This window comes from Podarcis liolepis, assembly GCF_965112155.1.
Source record: "Podarcis liolepis genome assembly, chromosome: 6".
In the NCBI taxonomy this organism is placed as follows: Eukaryota; Metazoa; Chordata; class Lepidosauria; order Squamata; family Lacertidae; genus Podarcis; species Podarcis liolepis.
This window is the reverse complement of record NC_139559.1, coordinates 710,718-730,917: the sequence shown is the minus strand read 5'-3', so window position 1 is coordinate 730,917 and position 20,200 is coordinate 710,718. Positions and strand designations below refer to the sequence as shown.

Sequence of the window (20,200 nt, the reverse complement as noted above, 5' to 3'; positions counted from 1 at the left end):
GAGCATGCATTCCATGGCATCAGTAGGGAGAGACTCTGAGCACGTGCAGAGTGCTGCTCTGTCACTATTCCTTATATACCTGTAGGGAGGAGGAGGGAAAGGGGGAGACTGTTCTTGCCATCAAGAGGAAGTGTGTCTCCTGGGCAGGCCTGACTCCTCATGATTTGTGAGGGTGGCTGGACTGCTTGTGGAGATGCCAGGATGGGGGGCAGGGCCAGATCCGCAGCTCAAAGGACCTACGGCACAGCCAGGAAGCCAGTCCTGTGTGGGTGCGAGAGAAGTTTCTATCCATGCATACTTCCGAGCACAATTCAAAGTGTTGGTGCTGACCTTGAAAGCCCTAAACGGCCTCAGCCCAGTATACCTGAAGGAGCATCTCCACCTCCATCGTTCTACCCAGACGCTGAGGTCCAGCTCTGAGGGCCTTCTGGCGGTTCCCTCACTGTGAGAAGCGAACTTACAGGGAATCAGGCAGAGGGCCTTCTCAGTGGTGGCGCCCTCCCTGTGGAACGCCCTTCCAGCAGATGTCAAAGAGAAGAACAATTACCAGACTTTTAGAAGACATCTAAAGGCAGCTCTGTTTAGGGAAGCTTTGAATGTTTAATAGGTTATTGTATTTTAGTGTTCTGTTGGAAGCCGCCCAGAGTGGCTGGGGAAACCCAGCCAGATGGGCGGGGTATATTATTATTGTTATTGTTGTTGTTGTTATTATTATTGGCACCTAGCCAGGATGGCTCCGCTCTGCCTTCACACCTGAGGCAGCAAGTTGCTGGAAACCCCAGGAGGGGAGAGTTGTTCTTACGTTTGTGTTCTTATGTTCTTGAGCCAGGATTCCCGAAGGTGGGCTACTTCTGTCATCACATCACCTATCATTATTACCCAGACAGTGGGATGATGTATTAGCTTCAATACCTAAGGTGCAATTAGATTTATTATTATTATTATTATTATTATTATTATTATTATTATTATTATTAATGCCTCTGCCTATTGATGCTGTGACATCTCCGGTGGTCCAATATCTGCCGGTAGATCTGCAATTGCCCGTTACCTGAAGCCCAGGAGTAGAGAGAACACTGAACTGGATGGAGGATGGGTCTGACTGCCTGCGAAGGGAGGCCCAGGGGCGCCTGAGGACAGCAGAGGCAGCCTTGCTGGAAATGACACCTGGACAGGGCAGCTCTCCTGGGGGCCGCCGGAGGCTGCCAGCAGGGTTGCAAGGAGCAGCATGGCTTAGGTGCTGCGAGGCACCACCCCGGCCTGCCTGCCATTTCATGGACTGAAAAGAGGGGGGCTCCACCTTCCTGCTTGGAAGGGCAGGTGAGGACACCTCCACCCGCTTAAGTAAGGAATCCAGGAAGCTGCTTCGCTCCATCTGGCTCAGAGCTGCCTGCACTGGCTGGCAGCAGTGGTTCTCCAGGGTTTAAGGTGGTGCTATGCCCCAGTCCTACCCGGGGGTGCTGCCAGGGATGGCGTCTGGGGGCTTCTGCATTCAAAGCAGGCGCTCTACCACTGAACTATAGCCCTTCCTGTTAGGCCACTTATGGGGTGCCCCCCACATCTGATGTTGATTCATTTATTGTTATTAGTTGGCTTTTAGTCCAAGCCTTTGGGGTGTGGTGGGAGGAAGGGCAGGATCCACTGGAGGCAAGGGGTTCAAGGACTCTTGGGCAGGGTGAGGGAGGGCACACAACCCCCCCTCCCAAATGATGGGCACCTTCCAGACATTTCCTCGCCCACCCCAGAAACCACATTGCTTTTCCTCAATGGATTTCACATTTCCTGTGGGCTTAGTAAACAAACTGTTGAGACACCCCAGGAAGTGGCACATTCCCTCCCCCCTCACCCCCCCCACCAAGGACCTGGCTTTGCATTTCCTCCTCTGCCCAGAAAAGAGTGAGTGACTCTTGGGGCAGAAGGTGACTCACCCCCTTCCTCTCTCCGCCTCCCCCCCCCCAACATATTGCAGAATATAAATGGCCCAGGCAGAGCTCTCTGCTGCAGAAGTCGCCAGAGGCAGAGAAGAGGGGCAGAGAGGCAGAGAGAGAGAGAGTTCCTTGCCCAGCTGAGTCGCCATGGGGTCCTTCCTGGCTCCCTCCCTCTTTGGGCTCCTGACTTGGGTGTCCCTGCATTGCAGCTGCTGGGCTGCTCCCCTCCAGGACAAGGGCCCCCTGGTCATCTCCTTCCCTGGGGACGTGGTCAGGAACGCTTCGGACCGGCAGCTGGCAGCTGTAAGTTCTTAGGCTTCCTGGGAGGGGGGTCTCCTAGCCTGAGTGTCTGGATCTCAGCTCTGGGTTGGGGCAATTAGGAATTCAGACAGGGAAACTGCAGGAGGGGAGAATTCTGCTCTTGGGCTCAGATCCTGGGATGCTGGACTAGACGGCCTGATCAAACTGAGAGTGGGAGACTTCCGTTGGCAGAGCATCAGACTCTTAATCTCAGGGCTGTGGGTTTGAGCCCCACGCCGGGCATAAGATTCCTGCATTGCAGGGGGTTGGAATAGATGACCCTCGGGACCCCTTTGCAATTCTCTGATCCTTATGAGGCATTCTTGCCCCCCCCCCCCAGCCAAGAGATAGACGGACTAGTCTTGGTGAGACCATGGGGCTGGTGGGATGTGGAGAAATGAGGTTCAGGATCAGTCTGGGTGCATCATGTGAGAATATGCTGGGGAAAGGAGATGAGGAGGGCAGACTGGATCCGTGTGTGTGTGTGTGTGTGTGTGTGTGTATAAATCCCTGGTAAAGGTAAAGGTAAAGGGACCCCTGACCATTAGGTCCCGTCGTGGCTGACTCTGGGGTTGCAGCGCTCATCTCGCTTTATTGGCTGAGGGAGCCGGCGTACAGCTTCCGGGTCATGTGGCCAGCAGGACTAAGCCGCTTCTGGCGAACCAGAGCAGCACACGGAAACGCCATTGACCTTCCCGCTGGAGTGGTACCTATTTATCTACTTGCACTTTGACGTGCTTTCGAACTGCTAGGTTGGCAGGAGCAGGGACCGAGCAACGGGAGCTCACCCCGTCGCGGGGATTCGAACTGCCAACCTTCTGATCAGCAAGTCCTAGGCTCAGTGGTTTAACCCACAGCGCCACCCGTGTGCCTTAAATCCCTGGTAGTTTTAAGCAAACTTGCCTTTCATGCACCTGCACCCAGTTCCTCTTTATCAGTAATGGGGTTTCTGAGTCACCTGCAAGTGGCTCGCCAGCTGGAGTTTTTAGGGGTTCCAGAGGACAGCTTGCTTCAGAGTAAATGTGAAGGTAGCTGTGACTCCTGCATTGCAGGGGGTTGGGCTGGATGACCCCCGGGTTCTCTTCCAGTGTGGTGGTGATGTGGAGAGCCAGTGTGGTGTAGTGGTTCAGAGCGGTGGACTCGTAATCTGGGGAACCAGGTTCTCTTTCCCGCTCCTCCGCCTGAATCTGCTGGGTGACCTTGGGCCAGTCACACTTCTATGAAGTCTCTCAGCCCCACTCACCTCACAGAGTGTTTGTTGTGGGGGAGGAAGGGAAAGGAGATTGTGAGCCGCTTTGAGACTCCTTAAGGGGGGTGGAAGGTGGGATATCAAGTCAGTGAGCAACCTAGGCAAGGGAGGCAGGGGAGCACCCTCCCCAGTGCTCCCAGCAAGGGCAGCTCCTTCTTACTGGGAGGGTCTTCTTCACACACAAATGCACACCTGCAGGCAGGCGAGGGATCCCAGAGCGGCAGCCGCTGTGCCAGCCGACTTGCTGCAGCAGAAACAACAAAGGGCGTTGTGGGACCTAGGAGGCAAACAGATATGGAGTGGCAGAAGAAACTTTTCCTGGGCCACAGCCCACTTTGAATCACCCTCAAGATGCCCAAAGGGCCATCCTTACAAGATATGCAAGTGTCTGTCTGGGGAGAGAGCAGTTTTAATTTGCAACGTCCAGACTAGGACAGAGGCATCGTGAGCCACCTTGCAGACTGCTGTGGGAAATGTTTTCAATAAATTGCCATTAACTAAGACAAATCTTGATGCTGGTCGCATCCTGTTCCTTGAGTGACCCATTCACAAGCTCAGCAGCAGCAGCAGCAGCAGCAGCCTCTTCCCTCACGAAGAGGGCGGGGAGCATTTTTCTAGGGATGCTCTGCCCATTGAGCATCTCCAGTGGGAAAGAGATCCACACGGCCTGCTAGAAGTGGATGAGTTCAATATAAATGGATACAGAGTAGCTGTGATTTCTGCATTGCAGGGGGGTTGGACTAGATGAGCCCTGGAGGTCCCTCCCAAGCCTACAAGTCTATGATTCTGTGATTCTAAGAAGTGGCCCCAGACTCTCAGCTGCTTTTGCGTGTGCTCCTCCTTCTCTCTCTCTCTCTCTCTCTCTCTCTCTCTCTCTCTCTCTCTCTCTCTCTCTCTGCTCCCAGACAATCTCAGCTCACTTTCCCTCCTTCTCCCCCAGCGCTACCTCCAGCGTTTCGGGTACTTGCAAGACCCCGACTCGGGCTCCAGCGGCGGCCAGGTCACCCTGGACTCTGCCCTCAAGAAGATGCAGAAGCGCCTGGGCCTGCCGGAGACGGGGCGGCTGGACGCCCCCACCATGGAAGCCATCCGGGCTCCTCGCTGCGGGGTGCCGGATCTGGGCACCTTCCAGACTTTCGAGGGAAACCTCAAGTGGGACCACAATGACATCACCTACCGGTGAGTCCCGGAGGGGACCGCTCCCCCCCCCCCAGGGTCGCTTTCTCAGCACAGAAGCAGAGCAGAGGCAGCAGCAGGGTGGTCTCTGGCGAGGGCAGTTGCGCCTCTGCGCACATCTGAGCCGGAACTCGGCGTTTGGAAGAGCTCAGCCTGCGCAAGAAAGGGACGGGGGCCGCCCTCGTTCCCCGGTTCCCAAAGTGGGCGGTGCCACCGGGGGGGGATTCCCCAGGGGGTCGCTAAGAGGCAAGGGGGCGACAGGGGGCGCTGGAGGTGCAAATGTCGATCCGACTTCGAGAAGCTGACCTAGCAGTCAACTTCTAGTGGCCGAGGTCCCTTCGGCCCCCCAATAAAATATTTGCCATTCCTAGGGTGTGCATGCGCCGCGTCTTGTGCTTGGTTATGTGGGGCGGGGCTTACTCCCCCCCCCCCCAATATTTTATTCCAGTTAGAAACCCTTGGAAGCTGGTATCGCTGGATTAAGTTCATCAGCAGTGGAGCTCAAAAGTTTTAACTGGTTTCGGACAAATGTTTTGAACGTTTTGAACCAACGTGCAATTAAATGCTACCGTTTGGAATCTGTTTGTGTTATTTGTTTATCGATTAAATTTATAAACCGCCCTTTCTCCGAAGATCACAGGGCGGTTGACAGTATAAAATCGCAAGATACGCAACATAATAAAACAAACAAAACAACACACACTCACACCTTCGTGAGTCATGCAAACTGCTATTCTGAAAAAAGGGTAGGGGGCGCTGGGGAGGAGTTTATGGAAGGGGGTGGTGGGAATTTGGGAGCCGCTGCCCTAGACGGCACCCCCAGCCCTCCTGCGATGCCGTGGCTCCCCCTTGGCGGCCGTGGGTCCTGACTTGGCTCTGCCTTCCCCAGGGTGCAGAACTACTCGCCCGACCTGGACGCCTCCATCATCGAAGACGCCTTTGCGAGGGCCTTCAAGGTGTGGAGCGACGTGACCCCCCTCACCTTCACGCGGCGGGACAGCGGGGACGTCGACATCCTCATTATGTTCGGGACGGACGGTGAGCCTCGGCCTTGTCCCCCTGGGGAGGGGAAGGGGGGCAGGGAGCAGCCAAGGACACCAGTGCCCCATAGGGCGGTGCCTGCGGGGGTCGTGGTGGGAACCCCAGAAGCTGCCTCCCCAGGGTCGCCTCTTGGACCCCTTGCTTGTCCTCAGCCTCGGACCTCCCCTCATGGATTTGCCTGTCTCCCCCCCCCCCCCCGCAGAGCACGGGGACGGCTATCCCTTCGACGGCAAGGACGGTCTCCTGGCCCACGCCTTCCCTCCTGGCAAGGACCGCTACAGTGGGGATGCCCACTTTGACGACGACGAGTTCTGGACCCTGGGCACGGGCGTTGGTGAGTGGGCCGCTGCTTTCCCTTCGTCCCCACATAGAATTGTTGGGCCGGAAGGGGACCCCCGGGGTCATCTAGGCCAACCCCCTGCAGTGCAGGAGTCCAGTCAAAGGATCCCTGACCAATGGCCATTGGATGCCTGCTTAAACGCCCTTGCGGCTGTCCCCTCCGGGCTATTCATTTCAAGCCATTTATTAAACTTGTATACCACCTTTCATCAGGGATGAGGGTGGCGCTGTGGTCTAAACCACAGAGCCTAGGACTTGCCAATCAGAAGGTCTGTGGTTCGAATCCCTGCAACAGGGTGAACTCCCGTTGCTCAGTCCCTGGAGTTTCCATGCGCTGCTCTGGTTCGCCAGAAGCGGCTTGGTCATGCTGGGTGCATGACCCGGAAGCTGTATGCCGGCTCCCTCGGCCAGTAAAGTGAAATGAGCGCCGCAATCCCAGAGTCGGCCACGACTGGACCTAATGGTCAGGGGTCCCTTTACCTTCCCCCCTTTCATCATGGAATCACAGAATTGAGTGGGAAGGGGCCACAAGGTTCCTCTGCTCCAACCCCCTGCAATGCAGGAATCTTTTGCTTAACGCAGGACTTGAACCCACAACTTTGAGATTGCATAAAACAAATTCATGAATTTCTATACTGTACAAGATAATAACCAATATATGAATGCAGTGGGGGTTTGTATATGCTGTTATATCTCTGGGTGACTTGCCCTGTCCTGACCCGCTTCTTCCCTCGCCTGAGCAGTGGTGAAGACCCGTTTTGGGAATGCCAACGGCGCCAACTGCCACTTCCCCTTCACCTTTGAGGGCAAGTCCTACTCCACCTGCACCACCGAGGGGCGCGAGGACAACTTGCCCTGGTGCTCCACCACCGCCAACTTTGACCAGGACAAGAAGTACGGATTCTGCCCCAGTGAATGTGAGTGGCCAGGGAAAGGAGGGGGCTGGGGAGGGCTGGAGGCCCCCAAGTGCGGATCTACTAGGAAGCGAATGAAGCTCCAGGGCCCCTAATCCCAGAGGGGCCCCAGGAGAGACTTCACTCCATGTTGCTTGAAAAATTGTGGGTGTAGTAGACCCAATTTGAGTCGCTCAGGTCAATTTGATTAATTTTGTGTGTGGTATATATTTCAACAATCCCAATGCTTATGGAGTCAGTAGCACAGAGGCTGTAAAAGCTGTAAACAATTCCATTGAAGAAGGTGGTTCTCTTTTTATGTATATATATATTTGCTTTATTGATTCCAAAAAGAAAACAAACAGTCAATATTTTTTTAACACGTTACAAAAAGATATAATAGTTTCCTAATAGGTATCTTCTATGGCGACTTCCCATCACCCCAGGATGGGTCTTTAGTATTTTCGGTTTGTCACACTTATCTTTATCAATGATAATACGTCACTCCAGGCCTGTCAACAAGTTCAGATTTTTGCAGCGCTCCCTGAGATACTTTCTATACATGTCCCATTCCCTCATAAGTGTTTGTTCAGTCCGATCCCTTCATTTCCCCGTCATCCTTGCGAATTCTGCAAACTCTTAACGGTTTCGACTGCCGCTCCAGTTTAGTCGGGGTTACATCTCCTTTCCGGTTCCTAGCTATGAGAATTCTTGCTCTGCAGACCTGGTTGCTGCTTGCAAAGGGGCCCCCGTAACAGTTCAAGCTTTCAGGGCCCCCCAAATGTGAGTCTGCCCCTCCTCCTCCCGCCTGGCCGGCTCAAGACGCTCCTTTCTCCCTGGCTCGCCTAGTGCTCTTCACCTACGGGGGCAACGCAGACGGAGAGAAGTGCGTCTTCCCCTTCACCTTCCTGGGCAAGACCTACGACAGCTGCACCACCGAGGGGCGCAGCGATGGGTACCGCTGGTGCGCCACCACAGAGAGCTTCGACCGCGACAAGAAGTATGGATTCTGCCCCAACAGAGGTACAGGCAGTTTCATTTCAAGAAGGGTGCTGGGGCCTGGATCTGTCCAGTATATACCTGTCACTAGTCCCTAAGGGCAGGGGGGCTCACTGGTTAGGGAAAGGCACTCTGGGTGTGCTCAGAGGCACTCTTTCTTGCAGAGCTGAGCCAGAGAATCACAGAAGTGTAGAGTTGAATGAGACACCCTAGGCTCATCTAGTCCAGCCCCTTGCAAGGCAGAAATCGCAGCTAAAGAATAATAAGACTCATAGGGTTGTGGAAGGGACCCAGAGGGTCAACTAGTCCACCCCCCTGGAATGCAAGAATCACGGCTAAATTGTGCCATTTATTCATTCATTATTGTTTATTAAATTTCTATACTGCCCTTCATCCGAATATCACAAGGCAGTTTACAATATAAAAAAAGGGAAATGGCTAACATTGTAACAAACAGAAACAAGAAAACACACACACACCAGTTGAACTAGGTTGTTTAATTAGCCAAGGGCCTGGAAGAAGAGGAATGTTTTTGCAGCAATTGCAGCTAAAGAGCCACAGGCTCATATAGGTGGACAGGGTCCCCACAGGTCATTTTATCGAAGGCAGAAATCACAACCTTGGCTCTGATGGGTCCTGGAGCTCTGGGTGCGGGGCTGGCAAAATGGCTTGAACCCGAATCCAGCTGCCCTCAGGGCAGAGCTGTGGGGCTGCCTATGGGTCCCTTCCTGCCATAGGGAAGGAAGGCAACCATGTCAGACTGAGAAGGGTACCTCCCTGCCCCCCTGCGATGCCCCACTGCCCTCTTGCCATGAGCGACTGGTGCGCTGCTCCCGGGCGGGTGGGGTGCTGTGTGGGAAGCCCCACGGGAGTTGGGTGGGGAGAAGGGATCCCTGCTGGGCAGAACGCTCACCGGCCGCCTCCCTGCAGACACAGCCGTGATTGGCGGGAACTCCCAGGGCGAGCCCTGCGCCTTCCCCTTCACCTTCCTGGACAAGAGCTACAGCAGCTGCACCTCCGAGGGCCGCGAGGACGGGCGACTCTGGTGCGCCACCACCAGCAACTACGACACCGACAGGAAGTGGGGCCTCTGCCCTGACAAAGGTACCCCTGAGCCTCTGGCGCATGAGCCAGCCTGGAGAGCGCCCTAACACCAGAGGAGGCTAATGTTCTCAGGTGGCTCCACCAGATGCCTGTGGGAGGCTGCGGGTGGTTCTGATGGGGGGGGTCATGGGACCTGCTCCTCCTCCTCCTCCTCCTGGTGGGGGCAGGGAGGTGTGGAGGGAGAGCCGAGCCCTGCAACCTGCAGCCCCCACCCACAATCTCCTTCCTGCCTTCCAGGGTACAGCATCTTCCTGGTCGCCGCACACGAGTTTGGGCATTCGCTGGGCCTGGAGCATTCCGACGTGCGAGAGGCCCTGATGTACCCCATGTACACCTACCTGGCTGATTTCCACCTGCACTCGGATGACGTGGCTGGGATCCAGTCCCTCTATGGTGAGTGGGGTGCTGGGGCAGCTTTCGCTGGGGGTCCCCTGCTCAGCCAGCCAGAAGGGGGCCCAGAATGTAAAGAGGGAAAGCCTTCCCGTGCCCCATAGCTCCCCATTAGTAGCTCCTCTTTTTGGAGGTTGGGAGGAATGGTGGATAAATAAATAAAACATATAATAAGATATACAGTCATACCTCGGGTTACAGACGTTTCAGGTTGCATTTTTTCAGGTTACGGACCGCCGAAACCCAGAAGTACTGGAGTGGGTTCCTTCTGGGTTTCGCAGAAGTGCTAAATCACACATGCGCAGAAGCGGGTTGCAAACGCTGTGTGTTGCGAACATGCATCCTGCACGGATCACATTAGCGACCTGAGCGTCCACTGTATATAACAAATGTAGGGTTGCCATGTGTCCTCTTTTTCCAGGACACACCCTCTTTTTCAGGGATAAAATTTGAGACAAATTGCATTTATTTGCTTTGAATGTCTGTTGTAGTGTCCTCTTCTTTGCTCTTCGGAATATGGCAACCCTAAATAATGCAATCAATAAACTATACAAGACCTGTCAGGGATGCCTGGGTGCCTGTTGTGGCCAGACCTTCCTCTGCCCATCACCCTGGCACCTGGCCTCTCGTGGTCTTTCTGATGGGTATACAGACCCTTGAAAATGCTTTGCCCTTCCCACTCCTAGGCAGAGGGTCAGGCGTGAAACCCACCGTGGGCACCCTCCCCACTACTCAAAGCCCCGAGGACCCTGACCAAACCACCGAGGAATACGATGATGACGGCTCCAGCACAGACGAGGATGTCACGGAGACCACCCCAGTCACAGAGGCCACCACGGTCGTGGAGACCACCTCTGCGGGCCGCGCAGGAGAGGCTTGCAAAATCCCTCAATTTGACGGGGTGAGCGAGATCAAGAAGGAGCTGTACCTCTTCAAGGACGGGTGAGTGGCAGGAGGAGGGCAGTGTCCTGGGGAGGAGGGCGGTGGAGGGGCAGGAATGGGGCAAAGGGCTGTGTGAGCCCACAGAGGGGGACACATGGGCTTTGTGCCCCTCGGCACCTCTCCACACTCAGCCAGGTAGGGAGGGAGAGAGGGCTGTTCATGAGTTCCAGCTCTGATTGGCCACTGAAAGAAAGAAAAAAGAAAGAAAGCAGAGGGTGCTGGACCCTTTCGTCTGGCCCAGCAGGGCTCCTCTTCTGTTCTTAGGCTTTTATGACTAGGGCTGCCCCCCCCCCCGGCTCTCTTCTCTTGCCAACCCCACCTACCTGCCAGACCCTCGGAGTCCACCTGCCTCCTCTACACCTGGTCAACCCTGGTGGAGAATGGAGAGCCAGTCCTTCCTTCCTTCCTTCCTTCCTTCCTTCCTTCCTTCCTTCCTTCCTTCCTTCCCTCCTTCCTTCCTTCCTTCCTTCCTTCCTTCCTTCCTTCCTTCCTTCCTTCCTTCCTTCCCTCCTTCCCTCCCTCGCTCCCTCCCTCCTCCAGCCCCTGCTCACAGAGACCTTTCCCTCCTTCCCAGGCAATACTGGAAGAAGCCAGTGTCAGGCACGGGGGCCATTGTGGGCCCCCTCCGCATCCAGGACAGCTGGCCGGCCCTCCCAGATGTGATTGATGCTGCTATCCAGGACGCACAGACGAAGAAAACCTACTTCTTCTCTGGTGAGTGGCTTCCGCATTGTGGCTGCGCATGGAAATGGGGCAAAAACGCAGGGCAAAGCAGATATTTTGGGGTGGGATATGAGTCCACACTAGCCGTAAATACCGGTCCTGAGAGACCTACATTAGCTCCCGGTACATTTCTGAGCACAATTCCAAGTGTTGGTGCTGACCTTGAAAGCCCTAAACGGCCTCAAAGGGCCAGTAGACCTGAAGGAGCGTCTCCACCCCCATCGTTCTGCCCGGACACTGAGGTCCAGCTCCAAGGGCCTTTTGCTGGTTCCCTCCCTGTGAGAAGTGAGGTTACAGGGAACCAGGCAGAGGGCCTTCTCGGTGGTGGCGCCCGCCCTGTGGAACGCCCTCCCATCAGACTATCTGACTTTTAGAAGACATCTGAAGGCAGCTCTGTTTAGGGAAGCTTTTAATGTTTGATGTATTTATTGTGTTTTTAATATTCTATTGGGAGCTGCCCCAGAGTGGCTAGGGAAACCCAGCCAGATGGGCAGGGTATAAATAATAAATTTATTATTATTATTATTATTATTATTATTATTATTATTATTATTATTATTATTATTATTATTATTCTGCATAGCTCCATGCTCAGAAGCTGCCCACAACCCCTGTGGCTGCTTCAGAGCACTTGCTGAAGCCCACAAGGGACACCTCGAAAACTCTTGCTTGTTGGTGCCCGCAGGGCAGAGTGCCTGGGCCTCTTCTCACCTGACTGAAGATTCCTGCTAGCAGGACAAGTCTGAGGGTCATGTTGGATGGATTTAGATGACTGGGAGAGGATATTTTATCTAGAAATGACCCTTCCTCTTTCTCACCTTGTGTGAGAATGCAAATATCTATTTAAGAGAGCCAGTGTGGTGTAGTGGTTAAGAGCGGTAGTCACGTAATCTGGGTAACCGGGTTCGCGTCTCCACTCCTCCACATGCAGCTGCTGGGTGACCTTGGGCCAGTCACGCTTCTCTGAAGTCTCTCAGCCCCACTCACCTCACAGAGTGTTTGTTGTGGGGGAGGAAGGGAAAGGAGATTGTTAGCCGCTTTGAGACTCCTGAAGGGGAGTGAAAGGCGGGATATCAAATCCAAACTCTTCTTCTTCTTCTTCTAATATCACCACCGTGCGCAGCTTATCTCTGGAAGCTATTAGGACAAGGTTGCATAATCTTCTGGAAAAATTATAATATCCAAGGATGCTTTAGGCAGACTCGGGTTATCTTCTCCCTTTTTATTTCCCCCTCTTAATAAAGAAATCACTTTCAGGCAAATAAGTAAACAATAAAAAGGTGAGGTTTGCGCATATCGAGGCCTTGGCAGGATTCAGCAGATACAGTGACGAAAATCAGACTGGCAATAATCCTTAAACATTGTAAACATCCACAGTCCAGTTCAAAATGGAAATTGCTTTCTGGAGGAGAGCAAAGAAATGTATTCATTGCAGGTCGGAAGAAGAGTGTGCAGTGACAGGAAGAAGCAGAGATTAAGTCTCTCTCTCGTTCTCCTTCCTGCCACAGAGGAGATGGCCTCATACGGTCCCCTACCTGGGACTCTCTAGCCAACCTGCCCTCTGTGACGGGGCTGCAGGTCCTCCCACAGATCCGTGGGGTGGACACCTGCCGGGGGGTGAACAAGGAAAGTTGCAAAAGCTGTTTCTCCTCCGCAGGTCGGCGCTTCTGGGTGTACCAGGGGGCGAGAGTCTTGGGACCGCGGAACATCGAGAAGCTGGGCATCCCGAGTGACGTGCCAAAGATTGTGGGGGCCCTGCAGGAGAAGCCGGGCAAAATCCTTATCTTCAGTGGGGAGCACTTCTGGAGGTACCAGGGATCTTGGGGGGCAGAGAAGGCAGGGGAGAGAAGGCAGAAGGGGGCACCTGGTCAGACCTCTGCTTCCAGGCCCCTCTCCCTCCCTGGCCACAGTGGGCCAGGATCAGAGAGTAGCGGGGCTGGTGGAGAACATGGAACGGGGAAGGTCCCCCAAAGGTCATCTAGTTCAGCCCCCTGCAGGAACCACAGCTCTTGATCTCAGAAAGTCCATCCTAATGTTTAGTGGGAATTTCCTTTCTTGTCATTTGGATCCATTTATTCAAGTTGTACCCTCTGGAGCAGGAGAAGACAAGCTTGCTCCCTCTTCCATGCGACAGCCCATCTGAAGATGGCTGTCCTATCAGCTCTCAGAGTCCTCTTCCTGGGGCTTAACTCCCCCAACTCCCCCCCCCCCTCACTGTTCATCATAAGGTCTCCATACCCCTGATCATCAGAGAGAGGCCAGCTCTTCTCCAGGACCACCAGTCCTGCAGTTTGACTTGGCCAAGGAGGAATCGCCCCTTCTCAGCTCTGACTTGATGGACACAACAGCTGGTTGCTTCTCTGCCAGGCCCAGAACATGGAGAAGGGGAAACTGCCTGCCCCTTAGCTGCCCCCATGGCATGAGCAGCCCCACCCTACAAGCGGTCCTCCACAGCACCCATCTCCCTGCCGTTGAATCAATCATCTCCAAAGCCAGCGACAAATAGGGACGGCTCATTTCTGGCCTCAACACGGGTCAACCTTGAGACATCAGGCATCCTCCTGGCCCCCCGTGTTGTCAGGACTGAAAGGGCACCGTGCCCACCCCAGCACTGACCAGACCTGCGAAGAGGGCATGGGGGGAGGAGGAGGCCTGGGGTGGACCATGGGGAAAGCCCTCTTCAGTCTTGCTTTCCTCCTCCAGGCTGGATGTGAAATCTGAGCGAGCGGATAAAGGCTCTCCTCACTACACGGACAGCCTCTTTCCTGGGGTCCCCCTGGACTCTGAGAATATCTTCCACTTTAAAGGTAAGGAGGGTGAAGAGGGGCAGGGGTGGGCTTAGAATGCATGTGACCTGGGGGGGGGGGAGAGAGCACTGCCAGGAGGGGGTTCAAGACTAATCCACCACCCCAATTCCCAGACTGTCCTCTGCGGAGCTTTGCTTGGTGTCCTGCTCAGAGGCTGAGATGCTCTGTCTCTCTACAGAAGAAAGTAAAAAATAAAGCATACATTCATAATTAACAGGAAACCGAAATATTATCTTAAAGACTCCAAAATGAAGCTATCGCCTTAGCCCATGGGTGGGCAACCTAAGGCCCGGGGGCCAGATGTGGCCCAATCACCTTCTCAATTCGGCCCATGCACAGTCCTGGAATCAGTGTATTTTTACATGAGTAGAATATGTGCTTTTATTTAAAATGCATCTCTGGGTTATTTGTGGGGCCTGCCTGGTGTTTTTACGTGAGTAGAATGTGTCCTTTTATCTAAAATGCATCTCTGGGTAATTTGTCGGGCACAGGAATTCGTTCCTATTTCCCCCCCCAAAATATAGTCCGGCCCCCACATGGTCTGAGGGATGGTGGACCGGCCCACGGCTGAAAAAGGTTGCTGACCCCTCTCTTGACCTTATGTAGACTCTGGCCTTAATGGCCTTGCAGGAGCTCCCTCTTCAGGTGGGGCTGGGAATTGCTCCACTCACCTGAGCCCCTGCGCAAGGTTCAGCCTCTATCTTCCCATCAACGCTCAGAGCAAACGTTTCTGCTAGGCCTAAAGAAGGCCAGCTGCTGGAGGCTCCCTGCTGGGATTTCTGTAGGCAGCCATGGGGCAGGTGGGGGTGGCTGGACTGAAACAGAATCCTGGCACTGGGGGAGGGGGGGATGAAATTCATGCTCCCCGCCAGGTGTTATTTGTTCTGTGATGGAAGGCATAGAGGTGCCCATGGCAAATATCTGTATGTTTGACCCTGAAAGGTTAATATCAGCTCTGGGGTGGGCGGTGCCATTTACATTGGGGGGAAGGTAGGGGGAAGGGTACAGCTCTCCTTCCAAGCGCTCTGTCCCCAGTGGGATGGTGCTGTGTTCTAAACCACTGAGCCTTTTGGGCTTGCCAATCGGAAGGTCGGCAGTTCGAATCCGCACAATGGAGTGAGCTCTTGTTGCTCTGTCCCAGCTCCTGCCAACCTAGCAGTTTGAAAGCACACCAGTGCAAGTAGATAAACAGGTACCACTGCAGTGGGAAGGTAAACAGCATTTCTGTGTGCTCTGGTTTCCGTCACGGTGTCCTGTTGCACCAGAAGCTGTTTAGTCCTGCTGGCCACATGACCTGGAAATCTGTCTGTGGACAAACCCTGGCTCCCTTGGCCTGAAAGCGAGATGAGTGCTGCAACCCCACAGTCGCCTTTGACTGGACTTAACCGTCCAGGGGTCCTTTACCTTCTTTACCTTTTACCCCAGTCAGATTCAGAGCTTCCCCTCGACCCCCTGCCCGTTTATTCATTTTTCATAAAATTTAAACTCCACTTGATTGTAAAAGAAACCTCAAAGCGGTTTATGAAGATAAAGCAATGCCATTGTCAATAAGAAAAACCAACAGTGATATTTAAGACTTTGGGAAAGTTAAAATAGCAAGGCTAAAAGACAGATTAACTCTCGCACTGACTTTCTCAACATCTGGGCAGGTGCTGAAAACGGCATAGAGGTGGCTCCCGCCTGGTGTCAGTAGGCAAGGAGTTCCAAAGTTTAGACCCTGCCACGCGTGGCTTTCTTAAAGCTGCAGGTGTGAGACTGGATCTCCTGTCTCTTCCTCGGGATCCTCCCCTCCAGAGGCCCTTCCCAGCTGCCCCTCCTTGGGTTGCCTCGGGCATATTGCCTCCTTTGCCGGTGGAGACGTTGGCACCCCTTTGATAACCGTCCCCCCAATTTCCTTCCTGCTTCCAGGAAAATACCACTTCTGCCGGGGACCCTTCTGCTGGCGGATGACCCCACGCTACCAGGTGGACAGAGTGGGCTACCTGAAGTACGAAGTCCTGAAATGCCCGGAAGAGTAAGCTTGCCAGAGGGCTGCTGGGACCCTCCTCTGCCTGCGGTGGGACTTTAGGGCAGTCGCTCACGCAGCTTTGTCGCCCCAGCCTGGACCAGCAGATCAACCTGGGAGGCTGTGCCCAGGAGATGCTGGTGCCCTACTCGACTGCCGCCCAAAGAGGGCTCTTCAGCCACCCTGTGCCGCTCCTGGGGCACGCGGACCTCCTGCCAGCCTGAGCCAGGTGCCTTGCAAAAGTCTCGCCGGGTGCAGGCAGTCGGGCTGCTGGCACAGAGAGGGTCCCTGCCTCTTGCGTGTGTGTGTGTGTTGCTTGGTCATGGACTTGTGGCAAAGACCCCCCTGGGGAAGAGAAGGAGGGTGCCTTCAACCCTCCCACTGCTTCTGCCTACACTGCCTCCTGTGGGACCTCCAGCATCTTGCACTTTCTGAATAAATGAAATCCTGCCCCACCTGGAGCCTCTTGTCTGCTTATGAAGTGGCACAGAGGGTGGGATTTGGGGGGTGGGATGTGGCTGGAAGGGGCTCCGGACACCTGGGAAGCAACACTAGCTCAGTGCTGCAAATGCTGCTAGCCAGCAGCTCTCCTGGTTTTCTCCCCCCTTTATTTATAACCCCCCTTCAGAGCGTTTCCTATCAGAAGGAGGGCGGGTGCCCTGCTTGCTTGCTTCAGCTTCCAGTTCTGTGGTCTGGTAGCAAAGAGCTGCCTTCTGCTCACCGACATGGTGTCTAAATAAAGCATAGAAGCATGGAATGGTAGAGTTGAAAGGGACCCTGAGGGTTGTCTAATTCCAGCCCCCTGCAATGCAGGAATCTCAACTGAAGCATCCCTGACAGATGACCCCCAACCTCTGCTTCGAAATCCCCAAGGAAGGAGAGTCTGCTCCCCTGTCGGACAGCTCTTGCTGTAAGAAAGTTCTTCCTGATATTTAGTCGGACTCTCCTTCCTTTCCTTTGGACCTGTCAGTTTGGGTCAGGAGAAAACCATCTTGCTTCCTCTTCCATGGGGGAGCCCTTCAGATATCTGGAAACGGCAATCGTATCTCCTCTCGGTCTCCTCTTTTCCTTCTGAGCATCCACTTGGCCTCTGTGAGAACAGGACTAAAGGAGTCTTTGGCCGGATCCGGCAGCCCCCACCCTTTCCAGAATATATCGTATCGCTTTTTCACATATAATAAACATAATTTAAAATACAATAAGCAACAGCGGCAGCAGCCAGTCCATCATTTATGGGGGGAAAGTGTAACCAGCTTAAAATTAGAACCATTACTTAGAACAAGTTTATGATCCCTATTAGAGCCTCTAATCCAATAAGTCTCTCCCGATGCTTCCGTGGGTCGGAGGCGGCTGTCTCAATTGATCGTCTCATCTCATCCAGGAGATGAATGGATGCCAGGCATTGTAAAAGGACGGATCGTTTAGAAACAGCGAGATGCTGACATTCTGCAACTGATCTGTCCATAGGCTCAGGGCAGGCTCAGGTGTGCTCTGTCGCTCTGACCAGCTGGAGCAAAGGCGAGTCCTTTATCCTGCAGAAACCCATCTCCACAGGGCATGAGGCCTTTCCTGCAAAGGCAGCTGCCTCACCTCAATTTCTCACCTAAGAAACATGCAACATTTCACCCAACCATTTGTTGTTGTTGTTGTTTAGTCATTTAGTGGTGTCCGACTCTTTGTGACCCCCTGGACCAGAGCACGCCAGGCCCTCCTGTCTTCCACTGCCTCCTGCAGTTTGGTCAGACTCATGCTGGTAGCTTCAAGAACACTATCCAACCATCTTGTCCTCGGTCGTCCCCTTCTCCTTGTACCCTCCATCTTTCCCAACATCAGGGTCTTTTCCAGGGAGTCTTCTCTTCTCATGAGGTGGCCAAAGTCTTAGAGCCTCAGCTTCAGGATCTGTCCTTCCAGGGAGCACTCAGGGCTGATTTCCTTCAGAATGGATACATTTGATCACCCAACCATGCAAAATCAAAGGTAGGGGTGTTTTTGTGAGCAGTGAGGCAGTAATTAGGATGCAAAACAGAGCAGATTTATTTATTTGTTCGTTTCATTAGATAAAAGTTATACACCACTTGATTGCAAAACGAAAGCAAAACCTCAGAGAGGTTTACACACAAAAAAGCAAGAAAAAATTACAACAATAGTTTAGAAAACAACAACTACTTTATTATTTATATCCTGCCCATCTGGCTGGGTTTCCCCAGCCGCTCTGGTTTACAGAATATATCAAAAAACATCAAGCGTTAAAAACCTCCCAATACAGGGCTGCCTTCAGATGTCTTCTAAAAGTTGTGTACGTAGTTCTTTATCTCCTTGACATCAGAAGGGAGGGCATTCTGCAGGGAGGGCGCCACCACTGAGAAGGCCCTCTGCCTGGTTCCCTGCAACTTTGCTTCTCACAGTGAGGGAACAAGCAGAAGACCCCCGGAGGAGGACCTCAATGTCCGGGCTGAGAGATAGGGGTGGAGACACTCCTTCAGGTATACAAAATAGTATGAAAATAAAAAAAAGTAGTAAAACAGGTTAAAGTTCACATCAGTTTTCTAAGCCTCTGGATCGGCTTGTCTAAACAAGAATGGTTTTAGCAGGCAGCAAAAAGAATACCTTGAAGACAGATGCTTAATATCAATAAGCAGGGAGTTCCAAAGTGTAGATGCTGCCGCACTAAACAATCAAGTTTTTGCAAATGTGGAATGGGTGTTACCTGGCACCTGTGGCAGTGCCCATGCTGCTGGATTTGTGAGCTGGAGGCGGCTTCCACAGGCTCCTGCCTCTGCCCCAACTAACTGGGTGGTCTTTCAGGCGCCACAGGAATGTTCAGCTGCCTGGTTGCTTTGTGACAACCGGCTGTCAAGGCAGCCCTGTGATCCTGTGCTGTGGTGAGGCTCACATAGCCTTGTTCAGCTCCTCTGGGCTCCCAGCTACAAAAATAAGAGAAGCCCACAAAGGCAAGAGGACACTTTGGGTGAGAGAGACACTTGGGGGGGTGAGTGTGCAAATCCTCTGTTGGAACAAATAATTCAGCCACTGAGATGTTTTTTTCACCTTACAGTCGTACCTCAGAAGTCGAACGGAATCCGTTGGAATCTGTTCCGGAAGTCCGTTCGACTTCCAAAACGTTCAGAAACCAAAGCGTGGCTTCAAACTGGCTGCAGAAAGCTCCTGCAGCCAATCAGAAGCTGCGGAAGCCACGCCGGACGTTCGGCTTCTGAAAATAGTTCGCAAACCAGAGCAGTCACTTCCGGGTTTGCGGCGTACGGGAGCCAAAACATTCGAGAACTTTGCTGCCACATACACCCGGACAACACCATTACTGGCCCCAACAACATCACACATACCATCTCGGGACTATTTAATTGCTCATCGTCTAACATTGTGTATGCCATCAAATGCCAACAGTGTCCTTCAGCTCTCTATATTGGACAAACAGGCCAAACCTTACGCCAAAGAATAAACGGACATAAATCTGACATCAAGTATCACAAAACAGAGAAACCAGTAGGAGAACACTTCAATCTCCCAGGACATTCTATACAAGATCTCAAAGTAGCTGTTTTACTACAAAGGAATTTCAGAAACAGACTGGAAAGAGAAGCTGCTGAATTACAACTCATTACCAAACTTAAAACAATGGAAAAACCTGGGCTGAACAAAGACATTGGATTCTTATCTCACTATACATGACTAAACCATTTCTCACCTCCTCACCCCTTGCCTTCTCCTGTAAGACCTATTACAGTCGTTAAGAGTCATCAACAGGCTCATCTCAGCTATCTGCCAATCTCCCATTCCCACCACCCTTCTGAGTAACACCCCTCCCCACCTTCTCACTATATAGAAGGATCTGGCAACTTCTGTTTCAGTGTATCTGAAGAAGTGTGCATGCACACGAAAGCTCATACCAAGAACTAACTTAGTTGGTCTTTAAGGTGCTACTGGAAGGAATTTTTTTATTTTGACTATGGCAGACCAACACGGCTACCTATCTACTACGAGAACTAAGCTGTTTGACTTCCAAGGTACGACTGTACTTCTGCTCAATATTGAATAGCAACAATACTGAAACTATGCAAAACTATCTAGGCAAAATACAAATACCATAAAAGAAGAATTAAAAGTACAATGAAACAGGGTCGGTTATTGGTTGTTATTATTATTATTATTGTTATTATTTATATACCGCCCTGTACCCAGAGGTTTCAGGGAGGGCATTTTAAAACAGCAACAGCAGCAGCAGCAAAATAAGTGTACAATATACTTGTTCTTGCCACTGAGTGCAGCTGAGCACCAAATGCCTGGTC

General features: G+C 52.8%; 1 protein-coding gene across 1 annotated transcript; it reads left to right on the top strand.

Annotated features, from left to right (window-relative positions):
- Nucleotides 1-2,002: 2,002 nt before the first annotated feature.
- On the top strand, nt 2,003-16,352 carry MMP9 (matrix metallopeptidase 9). The gene is made up of 13 exons (XM_083507422.1): nt 2,003-2,231; nt 4,418-4,656; nt 5,543-5,691; nt 5,897-6,028; nt 6,777-6,950; nt 7,776-7,949; nt 8,856-9,029; nt 9,267-9,422; nt 10,106-10,361; nt 10,936-11,075; nt 12,742-12,892; nt 13,788-13,891; nt 15,800-16,352. The coding sequence occupies exons 1-13, from the start codon at nt 2,076-2,078 to the stop codon at nt 15,907-15,909; spliced, it is 2,115 nt and encodes a 704-aa protein (XP_083363548.1). The 5' UTR covers nt 2,003-2,075; the 3' UTR covers nt 15,910-16,352.
- The last annotated feature ends 3,848 nt before the right edge of the window (nt 16,353-20,200 follow it).